The following is an 18,256-nucleotide window of genomic DNA, read 5'->3' on the forward strand; positions in this document are numbered from 1 at the left end:
TAGCAGGCAGCTCACTCGGCCTCCAGCACACAGCCAGCGCCTCCAGCCTCACCCAAGCCCACTGAGCTCAGCCTGGCTAGCCCAGGGCCCAAGCCAGGATGCGCCGCGGACGGGGGCAGCCCACCCTCAGGCTCCAGCCTCCCGGCTCGCCCAGGTGAGGGCGCCACCTCCTGGGGCTGGGTGTGGGAAGGCAAACCCCAGGCCTCCAACAGGAGCTGTGAAACCACTTCCCATCAGGCTTTCCTGTCTCCTGGCACTGGTGCCAGTCAGGAGTCAAAGCAAATGCCTTTGGTAAATGTTGCCTCAACCACAAGGAATTTGCCCTTATTCACAACCCGGACACACAAATCGATGTACCCGCCCTTGCAGATGGACTCGGGGGTCGCTTTCAGGGCTCACCCTCACCCCTCTGAGGAAGTTTCTGAGGAGCCAGAAACAGCATAGGCACACACACACCTGCCTCCGCACAGCAGCTCTGCCGCCTTACCTGGCTTTTGGCCCCACCCACCTTCTCCCCAATACTAGTCACCAATTTTTGTGAAGGACCTTATTTCAACGTCGAACTTGACAATATCACAAAACTACCTCCTGGGTCTTTGCTCAAATTACCTGCCTCTTGCTGTGCTGTTCCACCAGCCCCCAAGCAGCCTTTCCAGACTGTGTCTCAGGACGTCACCTCCAACCCTCCCCCCCCCGCAAATAAAACTTCTGTACAGAAAGGCACCAGGAGACGGGGTGGGGGGTGGTCTTTATTAAGTGATGCTTTAGTTTCAGTCTCTGCCAGGGACTAGGGCTGGGGGCGGTGTGACCCCACTCCCCCAAGGTTTTCTCAGACCTACAATCTTAGAGGAAGGCAAGGAGCCTGCTGTCCTCTAAGCACAGGCTGAGAAGCTGGGCTGGGGGTGGGGAGCTGAGCCGACTCGCCCACCCCCAGCCGTGCTAGAAGTCCAGCCTGAGGGGCAGAGCCTCCCACACAGCCCTGTTCCAGGTGCTCCACTCACTGCCCTGAGCTCATGATCTCTGCTCCCACTTCTCCCACACTGGCCTCAACATCCCAAAAGTTAACCCCATGCTCAGCACCCCCGGCCCTTAGTCCTGGGCAAGGGCAAAAGCAGGGAAGCCCATCAGGACAGAAGGCCCGAGCAGGCAGCGTCAGAGGCCACCCCTTCCCGCTGCCCACATGGCTGCAGACCCCTTGTCTTCAGCTCTCCCCCGTGCACAATCAGAGCAAAGTGGGTGGTGGCCTCAGGCTGCACACACACACCCCCTTTCTCTTAGTGGCATCTCTGTCCCAGCACAGCAGCCAAGGGCACAAAGCAGTCACTGTGGGCCAATGGGCACAGCACCCTCACTGGCACAGGCCCTCGGCGAGGCCTGCTCCCTGCCCTACAAGCTCGACTGGGAGGCAGAAGGCAGAAGGGGGCAGCTGGGTGGGAGGCGCCTGCAGCAGGCGAGTGCACACCCTGACCCTGCCACTCAGCGCAGGCAGCTCCAGCTCCCAGCAGACCCTGCTGCTTCAGAATCCCCACGGTTCAAGTAGCCCAGCCCTCCCAAAGGGAGATGAAGAGGATGGGTGGTCCTTGAGGGGAAGGGTCTGCGGAGAACCACCCAGACATCCGGTGTTATCCAACTCTTCCCCAGGAGCTGGAGGGTCTGAACTCCTGGCCCCAACCACCCTGGATCTTGGGTGAGGAAGACAGGTCCCTTCTGCTGTCCCTTCCCCTCAGAGGTCCAGGAACCACTCCAATGAATCACAGACACCCATGCCTGCCACCGGCCCCTGGGGACAGCAGGGGGATCGAGACAGGGAGGCTGGCTAGGGGCCCACAGGCCTCTCCTGCCCCAAGCACTTTCCTCGCTTTCCTGACATCGGCTTGGCACCAGGGGGACCCTGCCCTCCCAGCCCGCTCCCAGCCCGGGCCTCCCTGCAGCTCTGTGCCGCTGGCTTCCTTCCTGTGCGCGTGCATGAGTCTGCATGTGGTGGGGTGACTACGGGTGGTGGTCCTGGCTGCCAGGGAGGGCAGGAGAGATCTGGAGTCAGCCCCACGGCAGGGCCTGGGGGCCAGTCTCAGCCAATCTCCTTCCACTGCTTGTAGAAGTCCAGAACATTCTTGATGTCCACGCTGGCATGGGCAGCGGCCTGCAGGGCTGCCTGTGGAGCGGAGGAAGGAGACATGGGAAGGCCTGGCCCCCTGAAGTGGGGTACGAGCAGTCACGGGGCTGGGGAGCGGTGATGGAAGGGCAGAAGAGCAGCTGCACGGAGGGCCTGAGGATGGTGCCTAGTCCGGCAGCCCCTTCCCTCTCCACATTCTGCCCCCACCTCACCCCATGACCCACCTGCATAGGGCCGGAAAGCGCGCTGGGGTTGTCCAGTGGGAGGCCTGTGACAATGGTCACCATACCGCTCGGATCCTCTTCACCTGCCCCCTGGGCCAGAGTCAGCTGTTTGCAGCTGTCCAGGATCTTATAGAGAGTCCTGGGGCGGAGGGGCGGCAAGAACCAGCATTAGCAGAGCCTGAACACCAGGATCTCCAGGGAACAGGGAAGCTGCCTGCTGGAGGGCAGCAGAGGAGAGAGCAAGACCAACCAGGGATGCCAGGGCAGCAGTGGGTCCTGGAAGCCAGTCCTGGAGGGCATGCTATGGGGAGTGGGCAACAGTGTACTGAGTGGGCACACCAAACCCCTGCATCCCAGGGCCAGAGGGGCTCAGGCGCTGGACCAGACTTCTTGCTCTCTCCAAAGGTGAGACCTCAGAGGTCGCTGGCAAGCTGAGCGGGGGGCCCAGTCTGGCCCTGCTACCTTCTCTGGCCTTGTCCCACCCTCCTGGGGAGCAAGCCAGACAGCGCCCCTGAGGTTCTAGGGGTGAGAGCTGATATTTTTACCAGGCATCTGCATCCTGCCTCTTCAGCTTATGCCGCTCAAAGCTCTTTCCCACCTCTTTCTGGCAGCGAATGTACCTACAAAAGAGACATGAAGAGTGAAGGTAGGGGTGGAGGAAATGGAGAACACCTGTACAAAGCAGGCTACTGGGGCTCTGGGGGCCCAGTCTATGGGAAGAGGTAGGAGTAGTTCTCCCCCATCATGGGTCTGTCTGGAGCCATTTGAAGTTGCTTCCTGGCTGCTGGGCCCAGCTCACTTCTCCTGATAACATCGCTTCTTTGGTTCCTCCCGGGGGAGGAGCTGGGAGGGGAGACACAGCAGATGCTTTTCAAGTCAGGGCTTCTGGAGACAAGGCCCAAACAAGCAGGCTTTGTACAGCTTCCTGGCCAGGCAAGGGCAGATGCAGAAGGGGGAGCAAACAGTAAGCAGGGAAAACGCAGAGGGAACTTTCTTCCTATTCCCTCCGCCCACTGCCTAGGCCTCTTCTGGCCCCACTGGCCAGAAGGAAGGGCCTGGACTGGACTGAGCACCTGCGTATGCTGCCACTTGCAACCCCCTGGCTGGTGTGAACCTCACCACCGCAGCCCAGGGAGGAGGTGGGAAGTCCCTGGGCAGGCTAGAAGAAGGCACTCCCAACCGGAAAGCAGGGGACACCCCTCCTGAAAGGGAGTCCAGAGCCTCATGTTTGGAGGTGGGCGATATACCCCGCTTGCCCCAACAGATACTGGTCACACGTTTGTCCCAGAGGCAAATGGAGAGCAGGTCAGTGGTCCCCACTCAGGGCTCCTGGCTCCTTTGATCACCCTCTACTCAGCCCCTAGGACCTTGACTTCTAAGGACCTTATCTCTTTGGTCTCCCTCCCTGGACAGAGAGCAAACTGTAGGAAGACTAGAGTGTGTGCTTCCGCCTCCCAGCAGCCCCAATCTAGCTTCCTGCCAAGTCTGTACCATCTGTTGTTGTCTGGAAGATGGAGAGAGGGTTCAGCACAGGTCCAGCCAGGCTAGCACTCACCTGTTTCCTTTTTTAAACTCTGCCTCCAGGTAACGGATCCCATCCCGAGCCCCTGGGTGCTCCTTCTTCAACAAATCCAGGCCATCGATCACTAGTGGGCAAGGTGGGGTAGGGAAGGATAAAACAGAGGAGCTGAGAGCAGGCCTGCAGGAATATCCAATTCACCCCAGCACACGCTGCAGGGAAAGAAGGGACGGTGGGCTTCCTGCAGGGTTCCTCAAGTTCACTGAAAACATAACCTGCAAGCAATTTACAAAGTGCTTTCACCTAGATTTTCTCATTTGCTTCTCCCAACTGCCTTGTGAGGCAGGGCTTAACAGGGATTGATATGCCCACTTCACAGATGAAGTAACTGATGTTCAGAGAGGTGGCAGGACTCAACCATGGCTGCTGTGGGTTAACTGGGCCCCAAGTCAGAGTCTCCTTCAGTCACACTCTACCTGTCCTTTCACCTCCCCGATATGTTTACCTGTCCTTGGGATGATGACAATGAAGCGGCCACTGGTGGCCAACTGGCGGATGACAGGAAGGTGGTGGCAGAGGGCCTGGGTGTCAGGGACGAGGTAGGGAGACATGGCCGACTGGGCCTTGGGCTGCTGCAGGCTGCCCTCCAACTGAGACACCTCAAGCTGGTAAGAGAAGGCAGAGGGGGTGGAGCTGTGCGGGGGCCCGGCAGCCTGGGCAGGGGAGGAGTGGGGCTCAAGGTGGCTTATGGGCTCCTCCTGTTGCTAAGGGGTACAGAGGATTCTTTCTACCAGAGGGGAAAAAGTACACAGAAGCCGAGTGGGTATAGCTCAAAGGTTGAGCGCCTGCCTTGCATGTACGAGGTCCCAGGTTCAATCTCCAGTACCTCCTAAAAAAAAAAAAAGTACAGAGAAACAAAGGATAAAGGAAAAAGAAAGAGAAGGAAAAGAGACTGAAGTGAAAGCAGAAATGAGAGCACAGTGAAGAATGAGCAACAGGAAGGGCAGCCTATGAGACCAGGAAGGAAGCTAATCTAGGGAAAACGGTGGCCATGGAGGGACAGAGCAGGATGGCAGCTCAAGGCAAGACTGCCGGTGGGGCTTCAGCAATGACCTGGTCAGGAGAAGGAGCATACGGGCCCTGGTTTCCTACCTGAAGTCGTAGCTGAGCCATGTCTCTCATCAGCCTGTTCCGCCGAGCTTCCTCCTGTGCCTGTTAGGGGAAAAAACACATGATAACCTTAGGGTGAGGAGTTGGGGGCGGGGAGGGAATCTATTTCCTTTACTAGTGATCAAGACCAAGAGAAATTCCTCGGGTCTGAAACAGGTGTGGCCTCTGATGAAGTTGCCTCCCAATCAGAAGGAAAGGATGGAAGAAAGCATATTCCTGTGGTGCAATGTGCACAACTTTAGGCTCCGAGCACCATCCATTTGCAACCCTCTTTCCAAATCTGCACATTCAGCCCAGACCTGACCACTTCTGAGTTCCAGACCCACATATCTAACTACCTACTCAATAGCCCCATCTGCTCCTCAAGGCCTGCTTCTCCTCCTTTGGTGTTCTTTATCTTGGCAAATATACCACCATATGCCCAAGTCAGAAAGTTCACTGTTGGTTTTGACTCTTCCATCTCCTCCAGCCTGAGAATTTACTACTTTCTAAGTCCTGTCAATTGTACCTCTACATATCACTCAAAGCCTTCCATGTGCCTCCATCTCCCCTGCTGCAAGCCTAGGCTGATCCAACAATATCTCTTACCCTGATGATTATAACAACCTCCTTACCTGCGATAATGCCACCCATTTTCTCTACCCACGACCAAGGCAATCTTTCAAAAACCATCTGGTATCTGCCAGGCTCTGGCCTAAAAATCCTTTGATGGTTTTCCTTTGTCTTCTGGATGAAGTCCAAATTCCTTAACATGGTCTAAAAAGACCAGGTTAAAGAATGGGGATCCTACCCTCTAAGAAATAGGGGAGATGCTGATGGCTCTTTGATGAGCAAAGTAGCATCATCAGAATGGTGCTTTAAAATATTCAACTGGAATGCGCAACCTCACTCCAACCGTGAGAAGTGCATGGCCCCACAACAGAGATGTGCAGGTCCCAAACCCTGGTCGCTCCTGCGGTGTGAACCCAATTGTAAACAGAACCTTTGAAGACATTATGAATTAAGGTGTGCCCAAGCTGAAAGGAGGTGGGCCTCTGGCCGATGTGTGAAGTGCTCATGAGCAAAGGAAACCAGACACAGAAAGGAAGACCTGAGGAGCAGGAAGGTGCTCGTCAACAGAACCTGGGAGGGAAAGAAGATGTCGCCACGTGCTCTGCCAGGTAACTGAACAGCCAAGGACCCAGGGATCTCAGGCAGCCAGCCCCAGAATGCCAGGCTTCAGGGAGAACACGCTGCTTTGCTGAGACCTCGATTTTGGACTTCTCCTAGACTCAAAATTACGAGCTGATACATTCCCATTGTTTAAGCCAATATACTCCCATTGTATGGAATTTGTTTTAGCAGCTGGGAAACTAAAACAAGAAGACACCAGACAAGTCCAAGTAGAGATATTCTACAAAATAACTGACTAGTATTCTAGGTCCTAAAAGGAAAAGACAGACTGAGGAACTGTCACAGGTTGGAGGAGACTAAGGAGGTAATAACCATACGTAATTCGGGATCCTAGGTTGGACTGGATCCGGGAAGAGAAACTGGACATTAACATAAAAACTAGTGCAATCTGAATAAAATCTACAGTTAAAGTATTGTACCCATGCTGATTTTTTAGTTTCGATAATTACACTATGGTTATGAAAGAGCCACTCCCACCTCCTTGTACAATCCTGCACAACAAAGAATTTTCCTGCCCAAAATGCCAATGATGTCTCCCCTGAGACATGCTGGTAAAGGAAGGACGGAAAGGAGGTAGAAGGCTAGAACCTCAGAGAGTCAGCCCACCATGGGCCCTGGTGGCAGACTGGGTAAGAAGGGTAACACGATAAACTCCTCTCCTCACTGCGGCAATGAAGCCCATGAATCTTACTTTTAGGCTAAATTTATAATTCTGAAACCCCATGTTCCAGAGAGGAGAACAGGAGCCCCTGAGCAGGTCACCCCAGGGAACTTAGGACCAGGAAGAGGAGTGCTGAATCAATCTAAGGCTCTGATCGCACCAGTCCAGCATTCAGATAGTGTGGAACGCCTGCTCCTCAGATGGAAAACCTATCTTCAGAGGTCTTGCTGGGAAGGCAGAGCTCTGACCAGGCAGGCACCAGAACCCCAGGCAGTAGGTGCAGTGGGCTGGCTGAGAGGTTAAGTCCCCTAAACAGCTAAGAAGAGCCAGGACAAGAATCCAGCTCTGTCCAGGTCCAGAATCTTGGCTCTAGCAACTGACTGTACCTTTGTGACCTCAGGTACATTTCTTTATCCTTCTATCGGTCCTCATCTAGAAAATAAGGATACAAGCCCCTCCCTCACAGAACTACTGCAAGAATTAAATGAGCTATCACATGCAAAGCAGGCTGTGCACATGGAAAGCCCTCGATACATGACAGGCGGCAGCAACAGAGCGACAGCACTGCTGCTCTGCGGGCTAAGCCCCTTGGGGTGGAAGCTTGCGACTGAAGCAGAGGAGGAGGCAGTCCCAGCAGGCAGTGCAGCCCTCGTCTGGCTTGGCCTGTGGTGTCCAGCACCATGAGAGCAGTTTTCAGGTACTCCTACCCCCAGAAGTCTTTAGGAGCTGTAGGCCGGAGGAAATGTCTATAAAAACTCTAACATTTTTTGAAGTTGTGTAACTTCCCCAAAATTATTTTTGTAACCCTCTGTGTTTTCCCCTGTGGAGCAGTAATAAAAGCCTTAACACAAAAGATTTGCTTTTTAACAAAATGTGCTTGTTTTTAAGACAGCCAGGAAGGGAGTTTCTTGGGAGTCCATGCTCCTTCCCAGCCACGTAGAATGTCACAGGAAGGGGGGCTCGGAGAACTGGGGGAGGGAATTGGCTTGGGATGAAGAAACCCTGGGAAACGGACTTTGGCCCAGTGGTTAGGGCGTCCGTCTACCACTTGGGAGGTCCGCGGTTCAAACCCCGGGCCTCCTTGACCCGTGTGGAGCTGGCCATGTGCAGTGCTGATGCGCGCAAGGAGTGCCGTGCCACGCAAGGGTGTCCCCCGCGTGGGGAAGCCCCACGCGCAAGGAGTGCGCCCGTGAGGAAAGCCGCCCAGCGTGAAAAGAAAGAGCAGCCTGCCCAGGAATGGCGCCGCCCACACTTCCCGTGCCGCTGACGACAACAGAAGCGGACAAAGAAACAAGACGCAGCAAATAGACACCAAGAACAGACAACCAGGGGAGGGGGGGAAATTAAAATAAATAAATCTTAAAAAAAAAAAAAAAAAAAAGAAACCCTAAGGCTGGCTGAGACACGTGGGTCATGCTTTCCATGCCAAACGCCAACATCCCAAATTGTACTGGTGCCACTCAACTCAGGGAGGTTGGCAGGCGCCACACTGGAATCCAGGTGACCCTCTGTGTTTCCCCCTATGGAACACAAACCACGAGCCCTACAAGAAAAAGGACTGTCTTGTTCACTGCTGTGACCCTAGTGCCTGGGATACTGACCTGTCCAGTGCAGAACAGACTCTCAATAAACATTTGTGAAATTAATCGATTTAAAAGAGAACAAAGGCTTTTCTCTGCTCTTTGGGGCCTTGGTAGGAGGTAAGTCTTGGTGGGAGGGGTGGGGCGCACCTGCATGGTCCTTGATACTTAGCTTCCCCCTCTTAAAGGGAAGGGAAAGGAAGGGAACAAATGCTGAGCATCCACACTACCTAAGACAAGGGCAAGGCACCTCCTCTGCTCTCCCACTTTATCTTCACAAAAACCCCATAAAGTTCATCCCAGTACTCCCCCTTAAGGGTAAGGAGGCTGGCTTAGCAAAATTAAACTTGCTGAGCTTGTAGGTTAGGCCGTTGCAGAAAGGCCCTCAGGGCCCAGCTCGTCTGGGCCGTGCTGCCCCTGCTCAAAGCCCGTCTCCCTGCCTGCTGCAGGCCCACCCCTCAGCTTCCCCCAGGCCTCCTTCAGGAAGCCCAGCAGGCGTCCTCTCTCCCTGGGCTGAGCTCACGACCTTCTTCCATCGAGGGCCACCACTCTGCCTGAGCCTCTGGCCCTGGGTTCTCAGCAAGCCCACTGGGAGCAGAGCAGAGGGAGCGGGGAGGGCCTGACTCACCATGCGGAACTGGGCCTGGGCCTGCTGCAGCAGGCTCTCCCGCTCGGACTGGGCGATGCTGACGAAGATGCCGACCTCCGGGCTGAACTGCAGGATACTGCCCTGCAGGCGGGCCACGAAATGGCCAAAACTGCGGATGTAGCAGGTGCGCACCACCGACTGTGGGGAGACAGCACGCCCGACTCAGCTGAGCAGTGCCCGAGGCCCGCACGCCCACCCTACTCACCAGGGCTCACCATCTCCTGCCTCCCTGCTCTCCTCAGGTTCATGAGAAACACTGGTGGTCTGTGGGGGCGGGAGGAGCACCAGGGCCCAGAGCTTCTCTAGAAGCCAGAAAAGGAGTAAGCCAGAAAGGCAAGGAGACTCCTAGAAGGGTTAAACTGAGAAGGAAGAGAAAAGGTGCTGGGCTGAGAGCGAGGAGGCCTGGGTTCTAAGGCCTTCTCTCAGTTCTGGGGTCAGTTCCTCATGGTTAAAAAAGGGGACTGGACTACGTCAACATCTGTCAAGTCATTTTTTTAGTCAGCAAAACCCTTCTTCCCCCTCAAACAAAACCTTATCCAGTAACCCACAAAACAAAATTGACTAAAGCCAAGCTGCTCCTGTTCCAGAGGGAAGAACCAGTGTGTGTGCAGAGGGGAGACAGAGAAGGGGGCTGGGGGCCTGCCTGCCTGCCTTCCCTCTGCTGCCCCCAGATGGCCAACAGGGTGAAACAGATTCAAGGGGGAAGGTCCCTGGACTAAATGGGCAGCACCTTCGCTTCCAGCTCTAACTCTGTACTACGGCTAGATTCAGAGTAGAAAAGAGACTGACAAAGGCTTCCGAGCTCGACTAACTAACTTGCTCTTCCTCGGCGGAGGGGGGTACTAGGGAGCAAGGTGCTCTACAACAGCAGAAACTTCCAGCAGCGGACCTCTGGAGGACACCCTGCCAAGCTGAGGACAGCTTCCCGAATGGAGAGGGAGGACAGGCTGGAGCTTGAAGACACTCTCCCTGTTCGGATGGGAGGGGACACCCTGCCCCTCCAGCCCTGAGGGCTGCTCTGCTGCTGTGGGTGTTTGGCTGACACCAAGAGCTCGTGGCAAGAGCTATGATATCCTTACCTCCTCCAGGGCGCTGAGAAGGGGCCGACCCGAGTCAAAGTTAAAGCGTCTGTGGGCAGCCCTGAGTGGAGGCAGGCTGCGGAGTGCCATATCCTCCGGGAGCAGCAGCGAAGAAGGGAGGTCAGGCAGTTCACAACCTTCAAGAAGATCCTGGACCTCAGGACACAGGGCCAGGCCTGGGGAGAGAGCGTGTACATAGATTACCTGCCTGTGGGAGCTCCCAGTCAGAGGGACACAGTCTTTGCCCTTTGGGAATTCCCAGACTGATGAGACAGGACACACCCCTATGACAGAAGGTGGGGAGAGGGGGAGGGAGGGAAGGAAGGAGAGACACACAGGGCCTCTCCAGCAGAGCCCTAGGATGACGGAGCTGAAAGGTTAGAGGAGCAGGCTAGCTCCGACAGGGTGGGCTCCCTGATAGAAGGGACACCTACACTGGGATGGGAATGGAAGAAGGGACTCTCAAAGTCTCAGAAGTAGGAGAAGGTGGTGTCTTCCAGCCAGAAGGTGGTAAGGAGAGCCAAAAAGATGAGCTCTGGAGGTCAAGTCAACATTCAACGATGGGGCCTGGCTCCCAGGCTCCTCTCACCCTGCTCCTGTGCTCTGCCACCTTCCCCAGGGAGCACACTCCCTAGCACATCAGGCCACCTGCCCAGAGTGCCCTAGACCACAATGACTGCTGTGTGCTAGGGAAGCTGGGCAGTGAGTCCCATTAACCTCCCCACCCCAAGGGCTGGGTTACGGGGGGGGGGGGGGAGGATGTTGGGGGGGATGTTAGTGGGGCCCATGAGGGAGGGGAAGGGATGGGAGCGCCAGAGATCACTCACCAGACTCCTGGAGTTCACCAGCAGTTGGCAGCAGATTCAGCAACACAGACAGGCGATTCCACAAACTTTGGGAGCTCTGGGGAGACGGAGGGGAGAGGCCGCCTTTAGACGCAACACACTGAAGGACCGCAGCAAGCAAGAAAAGCTCCACGCATGGCGGGCTGGGGGCCAGGTTCAGGGGCCCTCGAGGGACTGAGAGGAGTATTAACACAGGAAGCCAAGAGGCTCGTGGAGGACTTGGAAAACAAGAGAGCTGGTCCCCTGAGGAATGGTCAGGGACAAGGGAACCTTGCTGAACTCTGTCACCAGCTGGATGCTTCAAGAAAAGAGAAGGCAGTGAGACCACATGATGGACTTTCTGGATCTTGGTAGTGGGAAAATTAGCATGTTGGTGGTGGTGGTGTCTCCATGTCTAGCAGAAAACTTTTCTTTCAGCCCTCCATGTGCCCAAACTGGGCCACCTCTCTGGGGACGTGACCCAGCAACTCCATCTTTACCACACCTACCTCAGTGACTAATAATGACTGAGCAACTAGCTGTCACAGGACATACACACACACCCAAGGGTGCGCCTGGCCCTGACCCAAACTCTCTCATCTGGGGAAAGGGGCAACCCGCAGGGAGGAAGATCCTCCACGGCAGGGCAGGCGTGCTTCGGGGATAAAACCACCCTCTGCGCAAAAGCCTCAGGGACCTGGGGGCTCAAGACTGAGATCTGAACCTGGGAGGGAGGAAGAGGCTGCCATCGCCCCCACCAACTCTCTAACGCCACACTTGCTCCTGCCTTGTGGCTCTCCTCCTACAACACCTGGACCACCTTTGTCTGATGAGCTGACCACTTCCTGGATCCCATCTCTTCATCACAATCCTCTCCTCACCATCTCTCCCTTCTCTGGATTCATTGCTATTTCTGCTCAGTCCTCTTAGGTTTAGCCCTTGAACACATACTTTCATTACTCATACTGGCAGGGATTATGCTTGCAGCTGAGGATACAAACAAGCAGCTCTCTCACTGTTCCCTGGCCACAAAACGGTATCCTAGCCCAGGCCACAGGCTCTTTGAGGGCACAGATCATGCCTAATCCTCATGTAAAAAGCAAAAGGGCCCAGGAAAGGTCAGATCCTTGGCAATGGCAATTTTTATCTTGCTGAGACCATATGAGAGGATTCCCAGGCTCCATCCTGGCTGACCCCCCCCCCCCCCAACACCCTGGAACCCGACAAAGGGCAGTCGGGTGAAGCGACACACCTGTGCACACACGATGATGAGGTCTGGGTTGGTCCGCAGCCAGTCCAGGAAGACTTTAACAGCAGGAAGCAGACCTTCGGCCACCAGGACCTGCAGCTTCTCTTGGATGCTGCGCTCATTCCGACAGGAACGCCCACTGGACTCACTCTCTTCCGACTCAGAGCACTCCTCAGAGGCTGGGGATGGGTGAATGAGGAGGGAGAACCGGGATGAGCAACTCACAGGCACTTGGCAAAGGCCTCAGCTGTGCATGGGAGGGACCATGCTCCACTCCCGCCCTGGCCTGGACACTCCTGCAGAAGTCTGATATCTCATCTACAGCTATTCCTTCCACCCTTATTTACAAAGTGCCTACTCTGTGCCAGAAGGCAGGAAAGAGAGTCAGAGCAAAGCTGTAAGGGAGGGGAAAAGCAAGGGCTACATAGTGACAAGAAATACTTCCAATTCCTGGCTCTTCTACTCTGTAAGTTGTAACGTGGGCAGGCTGCTTCACCTCTCTGAGCATCAGCTTCCTCTCTTCCTTCCTTCATTTAGCTGTTCCTAATTCCTAAGGCCTAACTATAAGCCAGACACTGTGTTAGGTACTGCGGATACAGCAGAAGACAAGACTTCTTGGTTCTGACCTCAGGAAGCTCACAAGTCTAGTTGGGGAGCCGACAAGTCAGTCAAGAGACAACTTCACTAGAGTGGGAAAGGGCTGAGGAAAGAGGTACAGAAGGCTACAGGGGCCTGTAGGAAGGCAACCTAACCTCGTGCGGAGAAATCACAGAGGAAGTGACTTCCAAGCTAAAATCTAGAGAAGAATTAGCCAAATGAAAGGCTTTGGGCAAAGGAGGAAGAACATGCCCTAGACAGAGGAAACACTAGGTACAAAAGCTTGGAGGTAAAAGACAGTGTTTAGAGAGGGATAATAATGCTTCCAACCATGAGTCTGCTATGAAAATTAAGGAAAACAACACCCTCAGAAAGCCCAGCCTAGGCCTGGCTGAGAATAAGCTCAACAAACGCTTGCTACTACTGAATAGGTACTTCCTTCGCAGGAAAGGTCCTCAGGAGAAAAGTCTCCATGTGCCTTGGTGGATGCTGGATCTTTTTTAGCTTTCAGGAGCCTTGGAGGGACCTGGCATGGCAGCAGGGGAGGAAGCTACAGTTGCAACTGTCCTGTGTAGAGGAAAGTCCCAAACCCAGGGGGCAGGGTGGAGTGGGAGAGGAATAACACCCAGAAATAGCTTGGGAGCTGGGAAGGAGGAAGTGAGGAGAGGGAATTCTCAGGGAAAAAAAATCTCATGGCCTACACTACAGTCAGAGGTCCCAAGGTATGGCAGCAAAGGTAGAGCTGAGAGGTCACTCACAGAGAGGAGAGTGGCCTTCCTCAAGTGAGTGCCCGTGACACGGACTTGTGGACTAGAGCAAGATGAGGAAGAGACCCAAATACCTGGCTCTGAGGGCTTGTCTGCATCCCCGTTGACGCAGGGCCTGCAGGTGGCCACGGAAGGAGGGTCAGTGGAGGGCTGGAGGAGCAGGTTGCTGAAGGTGGGGGCCAATCGGAAGCAGCGCTTGGTCTGGAACATCTGGGAGGACATGGCTTGTAGATTGCTGGCAATGCTGGCCTCACTGGGACCCAGTGGGCCATTGAGGGAATCAGAAGCCTCAGACCTGGCCCGGGGGGGTTCCGGGGCTGGGGATCGCACCCCCTCCTCATCTTCCATATCTTCCAGGTCTGACCGGGACTCCTGGCTGTTCATTTCTGAGTCTGTCTCAGCATCAAAGGCTGTTCCCCCACCTTCAAGACTCTTGTTTGAGCCACTGTCTGAGCCCTCGCTGGCCTGGGCTGAGTCGTGGCTTGAGTCTGAGTCAAAGCCTTCACTTAGGTCACTGTCGTCACCAGATTTGGGTGGGTGGCGTCGGCGGCGGAGGCAAGAAAGGCGAGAGAACTTACGGCTCTTTCTGATCTCACCTGCTTGAGGTGCTGCAGGAGGATGCTCAGGATCTGGCTCCTCTTCTTTCTCCAGGGGTTCCTTGGACTCAGGCTCATCTGTAGGAAAAGGAAAGTCAGGAGGAGCCTCAGGAAAAATCAGGGCCCACAAGCTAGAGGTGCTCCCCAACCCACCCCCCACTGCCCTTCCCCTCCCAAGTCCCAATTTCCTCTTCCTTGGTCCCCATGCCCCACACCAGCTTTTCCCATCACGACCCCCTGCTCCCATTCCCGCACCTGTGCCATCGCTCTGGAAGGCGGGGACAGGGTTCTCGCCCTCTTCCAGCTCAGCCTGCAGCCGGATGTTGACATGATTGACGAGGTGAGAGAAGAGGGCCAGGGTGAAGGCAATGGCCGCACTGTACTGCTTGGATCCTAAAGCCAAGGAAGGCCAGGCATTCAGGGCCCAGGGCCCTGAGGAAGAGGAGGCACCACCACGGCCAACCCCACTTCACTGTTCGTAACCCTTCCAAGGATAGAACTACTCTCAGAGTCTCCTAAGGGGAAAAAAAACAACCATTCCCCAGGTCTCAGCCCCATTGTCCCACCTGTAAGCTAGAACAGGTCTGCTCACACTGCTCCATCATGTAAGCATATCCTCTTGCCCCCTCGTCCTCCCTGGCTGTGATGTCCACACAGAGGCTCCTCCCCATACCCCAAGCACCTTCAATCCAGCCTTGCTCTGCAAGCACCTCTGCCAAAGGCATTTCCAGGACTGCCTACCTGCCCCCAAAAGCCAGGTCTGAATTCTGTCTGGATTGTTAACTAAGTTTTCCACCCTCACCTCTGCCTGGGTCCTGGCCAAGACTGTGTGGGGTGGGGAGGGAGGTGTGGATGGGGAGGGGAATATGCCACTGTCGTTGCTCATTCTCCATGAGTTTCTTTAGTGTAGAGCCCCTTGCCCCTGTCTCCCCCACAGCCCAGAAGTGACAGCGGTGTGAAGGGGCAGCTAGGGGAAGGCATTTCATGAATACAGAGCTGCTGGAAAGGGTAGTGAGGATCCAAGCAGTCAGCGGGGGAGAAAAGAGAAACATGGGAGGCTTACCTGCTCTCTTCAAGCTGTGCACACCCATGAGGCAGATGATGACCATCTGAAAGATGAGAAGGTCCGGGAGGAAAGCATAGCCACTCTCATACTCCTCCTCATCCTCACTGGCCAGGCTGAGGGTGGGGGAGGAGGGCAAGTAGAAGAGACAGAGGTTGAAGTCCTCCAGGACCGTCTGGCAAAGTGATGTCAGCTCTGAGTCCACGGAGCTGTGGACAGGAAGGAGTAACAAACAGGAGAGGTCAATGACCAGGACTAGGGAAGGCCAAAAAGACAGTTGAGAATATAGGATTCAGAGAGAGGATGGAAAAATCCTGCAGGGGAGACTTCCAAGAGAGCAGCAGGGCCAGGCAGCATTGGACAGATTGCCAAGGCAGACAAGTTGACATGAGAAAGGCAGACACTCACGAAGAGATGAAGGCAGGCTTCCCATTCAGTCACTCCATCATTCAAAATCTACTTTGCACCCATTCTGAGCCAGAGGATGAGGTGCCTGGAAAAAGGGGATGGGCTCCCCTGCCCCCTGGGGTAGAGGAGTGAGGGATGCCAAGGAAGGACTACTTGGGCAGAAAATTTCCAACCAAGAGGAAGGATTCAACACTGCCCTTCCTTCCCTTCCAGTCCCCCACAGTAAAGAAGCCATTCTGGAAGGGGCTCACAGAACAGAGTTGGAACTCCTGTTCTCTTCCACTCACCTGCTCTTGGGCTGCAGGAGGCTTTGCAGATACATAAAGTTGACCAGCAACCTCTTAATGTCTTTACCTCTGAAATGAAAGGAACCCAAGGTAAACGTCAATGTCCAACAGCCCAAGAGCTCCTGCAGAAAGACCCTTCTCTTCCCAGGCCCCACTCACCGCTTCTTGCTGGGAGAGAGTTTCCGAGTCTCACATTTCTTCAGCTGGTGGTACATTTTGGCTGCCTTGTCATACAGACGCTTGAGGTTTCCATAGGCCCCCTCAAAGGACACTTCTGACTGGATGCTGAAGGAGATAGAGGTAAGCTGTTGAGTCTTGGCAAGGAAGAGGTGGAGAGGGGAAAGGTCACTTGACGGGGCTACAGGGAACAGTGCTACTAGTAAATATAGGCTGTCCCATGTCCAAACTCAGGGTAAAAAGAATCCTGAGCTTTCTTTTCTGATAAAACACTCACACACACAAATTCCATCCAGAACAGAGTAAAGATGATGTCTTAATCTCCTCTACATCTATAAATGGGACAATTAATCCTACTCTGTTACAAACTTAGTTACCATCCCTGAAGTACATTATCTTTCATCTGTTTAAGCACAGAATACTTCATAATAGAAGCATTTAACAAGCGTTTACTGTGTGCAAGGATATTACCTGCATTCTTTCAGTTAATCTTCACAATACTCAAATGCAAATATGTACAAAGTACTAGCTGTGTGTCAGGCACAGTACCCTAGTACTGTTTACTCTTACAGGTGAAGAACTGTATCTGAGAGAACAAGTATCTGGCCCGAGGTCATAGAGCTGGTACAGCAGAGTTTCGTTTCCAACCCAAGTCTCTCTCTCCAAAAACTATGACCTTAAAATTATATTACACAAAGCATGTGTGTTTTAAGTTAGATAAAAAACACTGATATTGAAAAAACTACATTACAGGGGAGCCAATATAGCTCAGTGGTTGAATGCTGGATTCCTACCTGCAAGGTCCCAAGTTCAATTCCCAACCTCGGTACCTCCAAAAAAAAAAATTTGCAAAAAAGCAAAAAAAACCTACATTACACACTTTTTGTCTTTTTATATCGTGGCTTTTTTTTTTTAAACGACTTAATTACAAAAAGTGAATTATATCAGGATTTCATTCCTTTTTACAGCTGAATAATATTCCATTGTATGTATATACCACATTTTAAGTTCTGATACGTGTGACACATGGATGAGCCTTAATGACATAATGCTGAGTGAAATCAGCCACATGCAAAAGGACAAATATTATACAATCTTACTGATTTGAAATAATCAGAATAAGCAAACATATGGAGTCAGGATCTAGACACAGGTTACCAGGGAATGGGGTGGGGATAGGGAATGGGAAATTAAGGCTTAAAATGTAAGGATTCCTATTTGGAATGATGGAAATGTTTTGGTAATGGATGGGGGTGATGGTAGCACAACACTATGAATTTAATTAACAGGACTGAAACATACCTGGATAAGATTAAATGGGGAAATGTTAGCTTTGTACATATGACAGAATAAAAAAATTTTAAATGGGAGAAATGCCAATGAGCTTAGGGTTTCTTTTGGGGTGATAAAAAATGTTTTAAAATTAGGTTGCCACAATGTTTGCAATGCTCTGTAAATATACTAAAAACCATTGAATTGTATAATTTAAAAAGAGTAATTTAAGGTAGGTGAATTATATTTAAATAAAACTGTTAAAAATAAAATAAGTAGAAGAAAGGGGGGAAGCGGTTGTGCCTCAACTGACAGAGTGTTTGCCTACCACATGGAATGTCCAGGGTTCAAACCCAGGGCCTCCTGACCCATGTGGTGAGCTGGCCCACGCACAGTGCTGCCGCGCACAAGGAGTGCTGCCGTGCACAAGGAGTGCTGCGCCACTCAGGGGTGCATAGGGGTGCCTCACGTGCAAGGAGCGCGCCCTGCAAGGAGACGCCCCATGCGAGAAAAGTGCAGCCTGCTCAAGGAGTGGCGCCACACACATGGAGGGCTGACGCAGTAAGATGACGCAACAACAACAACAACAAAAGCGACAGTTTTCCAGTCCTGCATGACAAGAAAGCAAGCATGACAAGGACACAGAAGAACACAGTGAATGGACACAAAGAACAAACAATCGGGGGAAGAGGAGAGAAATAAATAAATCTTAAAAAAAAAAGTAAAGTAAAAGAAAAGAAAGGGAAAAAAAAAGAGCAATCTATGGAACTACACTAAAAAACAGTGAATCCTAAGTTAAACCATGGATTATATGGATTATAGTTAATAGCATAATTATAAAAATGTGC

General features: G+C 53.2%; 1 protein-coding gene across 2 annotated transcripts in view; it reads right to left on the reverse strand.

Moving 5' to 3' along the window:
* Positions 1 to 729: 729 nt before the first annotated feature.
* SMG5 (SMG5 nonsense mediated mRNA decay factor) overlaps positions 730 to 18,256 on the reverse strand; it is a 31,522-nt gene continuing 13,995 nt past the window's right edge. For both annotated transcript variants that reach the window (XM_058309870.1, XM_071207479.1), the window contains 15 exons: positions 16,119 to 16,244; positions 15,960 to 16,028; positions 15,265 to 15,473; positions 14,457 to 14,594; positions 13,680 to 14,279; positions 12,245 to 12,420; positions 10,996 to 11,071; positions 10,169 to 10,344; positions 9,069 to 9,227; positions 5,009 to 5,068; positions 4,362 to 4,521; positions 3,893 to 3,983; positions 2,883 to 2,957; positions 2,338 to 2,476; positions 730 to 2,152 (listed from right to left, as the gene is read on the reverse strand). In XM_058309870.1, coding sequence (XP_058165853.1) covers positions 2,069 to 2,152; positions 2,338 to 2,476; positions 2,883 to 2,957; positions 3,893 to 3,983; positions 4,362 to 4,521; positions 5,009 to 5,068; positions 9,069 to 9,227; positions 10,169 to 10,344; positions 10,996 to 11,071; positions 12,245 to 12,420; positions 13,680 to 14,279; positions 14,457 to 14,594; positions 15,265 to 15,473; positions 15,960 to 16,028; positions 16,119 to 16,244 — 2,338 coding nt within the window. In that variant the 3' untranslated portion in view covers positions 730 to 2,068. The remainder of the gene's footprint in view (positions 2,153 to 2,337; positions 2,477 to 2,882; positions 2,958 to 3,892; positions 3,984 to 4,361; positions 4,522 to 5,008; positions 5,069 to 9,068; positions 9,228 to 10,168; positions 10,345 to 10,995; positions 11,072 to 12,244; positions 12,421 to 13,679; positions 14,280 to 14,456; positions 14,595 to 15,264; positions 15,474 to 15,959; positions 16,029 to 16,118; positions 16,245 to 18,256) is intronic.

Source organism: Dasypus novemcinctus, chromosome 13 (genome assembly GCF_030445035.2).
Source record: "Dasypus novemcinctus isolate mDasNov1 chromosome 13, mDasNov1.1.hap2, whole genome shotgun sequence".
Classification (NCBI taxonomy): domain Eukaryota; kingdom Metazoa; phylum Chordata; class Mammalia; order Cingulata; family Dasypodidae; genus Dasypus; species Dasypus novemcinctus.